Consider the following 3,842-nt stretch of genomic DNA (forward strand, 5'->3'; position numbering starts at 1 on the left):
AAAAATACTGAAAACAACATAAAAACGCAATTTAAATCAATGCTGAAGTCTTTGAGATTACTTTAAAAACTATAAAGTTCATTCGTAGGTAGAGTAATTAGGAGCAGCACCTTCATCGATCCATATTTGGGAATATTGTCTCTGTTGTTGTAAAAGTGGCTGATGTTGATTTTGATGTTATTGTTGTTGTTGTTTTGATGAATGTTGTTGTTGTCTTCATTTACAGAATCCGAAAAATTTTTATTTATTCGCTAATTACCTGAGATAAACCGCAAAAATAAATTCTTTCTGAGCTGGATACCATGGAGAAAAGAAATTAACATTGAAACTGTTTCGAAATATTCCAATACTAAAAACATCAACATGTAATATGCTAGTATGCCAGTTTTAAAGTAAGCAACTATTCAAACACAATATATGCAAGAAATATTATTTAAATGCTTGATTGTCTGGTCTAGCATAACAACAATCACCTTAATAGTTATACATATAAATAGTTATAAATATATATATATATATATATGTATATATTTATTTATTAATATATATATATAATACTAATTATTAATATATGCAAACCAGCAAACCTTTAGAAATAAAAAGATATGTGGTGACATGACATAGCTAAAGAGTTACGTCATCTTCGTCCTACATAGAGAATTTCGCATTTTAATAACTATTAATTCATTTACATACATATATAAAGCATATAGAAACTAAAGCATTTAATTATAATGCTTCATTTGTCGTGTGCACTATATCGCATATTATAACTGGTACTATTATTATTTTATTATTTTTATTATCACCTTACAATTTTTTTCTTTTAATAGTGTTGTCATTATTTTATAAATTTTATTGTCATTTATAAAATTATTTAAAAAAAAACTCAGAATTTGTAAACATTAGCCCGAAACAGAAAGCAAATATAACAGTTTAAATAAACAAAAGAATAATAAAATTTTAAATTTTAAAACTGTTCCACAATTAATTATTGTTCATCTATTATTTATATATGTGTGTGTGTGTGTGTGTGTGTGGGGTGTGTGTGTGTGTATGTGTGTGTACGTTTGAAAGTTAAGCTGTATAGAAGGCTACAAGCTGATGAATTAAGTTGTATTTTTAGACGTATGAACCGTAAATATATAAGACTTCAAACATACACACGCACGCACGCCACACACACAGAACATGATATATATATATATATATATATAATATATACATATAGTAATAATTTTATATATTGTATAAATATATACAATTAACAACATTGTATGAATTATTTAAATCCAGCTGTTGAAGTTATCAGGACTTCATATCAGAACGAACAACTCGCTAGATGCCAATAACATTTTCATTCACCAGGTAAACAATTTACTTTTTTAAAAGAGTGTTTTTGTTTTTAAATCTGTTCACACAAAAATCAAAGTTTAAACCAAAGTTCTGAAAAAATTACAAAAAGTATTTGAAACATCAAGTCATACAGAAAATATGCTTTGATTAACAAAAAAGTTATACTTTAACAATATTTTTTTATTTGCATAAAAATAGAAGGTTAATCCAGCCAACTTTTGATCGAACTGTCGATTATTCGGGTTACCGGTTAGTGGGACCATGAGTTCACCGAGCAAGAACAAACTCTGTGCCCAAATCATTGGGAACGCAATCAAATCCTATTCTTAAAGTTAAACTTAGTTTGCTTAGTCGACCAATTATTAATACTTTTCATTTAAACTAAAAACAAATCTGATAAAAGTGTTGGAAACGATTTAAATATTTATTGGAAAAAATTATTAGTGCAAAATATTCTAATTTGAAATGGAAAGAATATTCTACTGTGAAAATAGTAAAAATATATGTTTTTTAAGAGTTTCAAAGTTTTTAAAGTAGCGTTCAATGAATTTTCATTTGCAAAATTCAATTAACTCCTGATGTAGCTTCACAAAGGGCACATTTCAAATGGAAGCATTCGAGATCATTCCATTGATAGGTGTTTGTAGCGAAGGCAATACAAGATTCCAATTTTGGATACATAGATGAGCCGTCCGGTTGGAATGATTGCCAGTTCGTTTCATTGCCCAAACTCAATGACACATTTACAAAGGGCTTCCAGTAAAAAGATGTTTGAACATCAAATGGGTTTTCCCTTTGTCCACCGAACCAAATTTTACGAGCGTAGTAATCGTCGTTATAACATTGGATGTTATAGGAATCTGCAAATAATAGTAGCTACAACCAGATTTTTTCATTTATAAAGTTAAGAACAGATAAATAAATACCGATCACTGAATTCAAGAAAAAATCCACTGCGTTGATCTTTTTAAGGGTGTTGATAACAGCAGGAAACGTATTTGGTGGTGACAGACGATTGCACCAGCTCCTTGCCTGCTCCCAATTCCAAGATCCAACCTCCAATTTATAGCAGGTTTTTGATGAAGGAATGTAAGCAAATGAAAGAGGACATAACTCTGAAAAATGTTTCAATCAACGTGAAATAAAATCGAATAAATGAATTGAACGACCTGCTCTGATGAACAATGAGCATCCTTCAACAGATTGCTTAATCCAAATACTCCACTTTACAAACAGATCACATTTTCTTGTTTCGTAGAACTGGAAAGCCAAACAATCTTTTAATTTGTTACAAGCAAGACTGCACGTTGCCAAAGACACCTTCTCATAACTCTCACTTGGGGCGTCACCGAAACACTTGAATGGCAGGCTATCATCTTTTCTGTATAAACTTTCTATGAAGTTATTGCAGCTTATTTTGCTGACCATGTTAACCACTACCAAAGATAATATCAAGGGAAGGTTTTTAAAGAGAATCATTTTTACATTTAAAAATATATCTGAAGAAGTTGTATATTTTATAGCAAATACAACGTACAATTCTTACGCTTATTACTATCGACCATTTGGTATTAATCATTCTCATTTTTTGGATAATGGATAGGCAACTAATGAAACTCATGAAAGAGCAGTCAATGTTGCACATCACGATTCCACTATATTAAAAACTCATAAGGCTTCTGTCGATATAATGATGATGTTTTTAGTAACGTTCAGTCGAACAGCGCTTTTGCAAGTTTGAACAAGACTTTTTTTTATAATGTAAAACATTCAATATTATAACGAATATACACTAAATTTATTACCATATTTTTTGACTTTTCTTCAAGTAATTAGAACAAAATTGAGAGGTGCGGAAAACAAACTAAAAATATATAATAAATATGTATATCATTTGTTAAAATATTGTGTGTTTAGTGTATATATATAGAATATATTTAAATATATATACTTATAATTATATATATATATATATGTATATATATATATATATATATATATATATTCCAGGTAAATATATATATATATATATATATATATATTCCAGGTAAATATAAATATATATATATATATATATATATTATAATATCGTTTTTAAAAGCAACGATATATATATATATATATATGTATATATATATATATATATATATATATATATATATATATATGTTGGTAATAGACCATAATTTTTACAATATTCTATAAATTCTACCGAATGTTTGGCGTTAATATGTTTGTAGTTCGTTTTTTCGATTTTTCTCACTAAAGTTTTTTGGTGAACGTTTAGTTTATTAAAATTCAAAATAAACTTATTTTTCGAATTCATGCTGCAAATAAGGCCATATTTCGATTCCGAATGAATCATCGTCAGTGCTCCTTGTTGTATATATAGGGAAATATTGACTTTGTCAAGATTAACTTTGACGTTGTAAAAATTAACTTTGGTGTTGTAAAATTGAACTTTGATGCGAATTAGGTGTCAGGTT

The 3,842-nt window shown here is 28.0% G+C and overlaps 1 protein-coding gene across 1 annotated transcript; it reads right to left on the bottom strand.

The window, feature by feature from the left end:
- Positions 1 to 1,920: 1,920 nt before the first annotated feature.
- Positions 1,921 to 2,784, bottom strand: HELRODRAFT_183750 (hypothetical protein; the record flags this gene model as incomplete). Its single annotated transcript, XM_009013332.1, has 3 exons — positions 1,921 to 2,216; positions 2,283 to 2,471; positions 2,526 to 2,784. 3 exons carry the CDS (start codon positions 2,782 to 2,784, stop codon positions 1,921 to 1,923), a joined length of 744 nt encoding a protein of 247 aa, XP_009011580.1.
- Positions 2,785 to 3,842: the final 1,058 nt, after the last annotated feature.

The sequence above is a fragment of the Helobdella robusta genome (assembly GCF_000326865.2).
Source record: "Helobdella robusta unplaced genomic scaffold HELROscaffold_117, whole genome shotgun sequence".
Classification (NCBI taxonomy): domain Eukaryota; kingdom Metazoa; phylum Annelida; class Clitellata; order Rhynchobdellida; family Glossiphoniidae; genus Helobdella; species Helobdella robusta.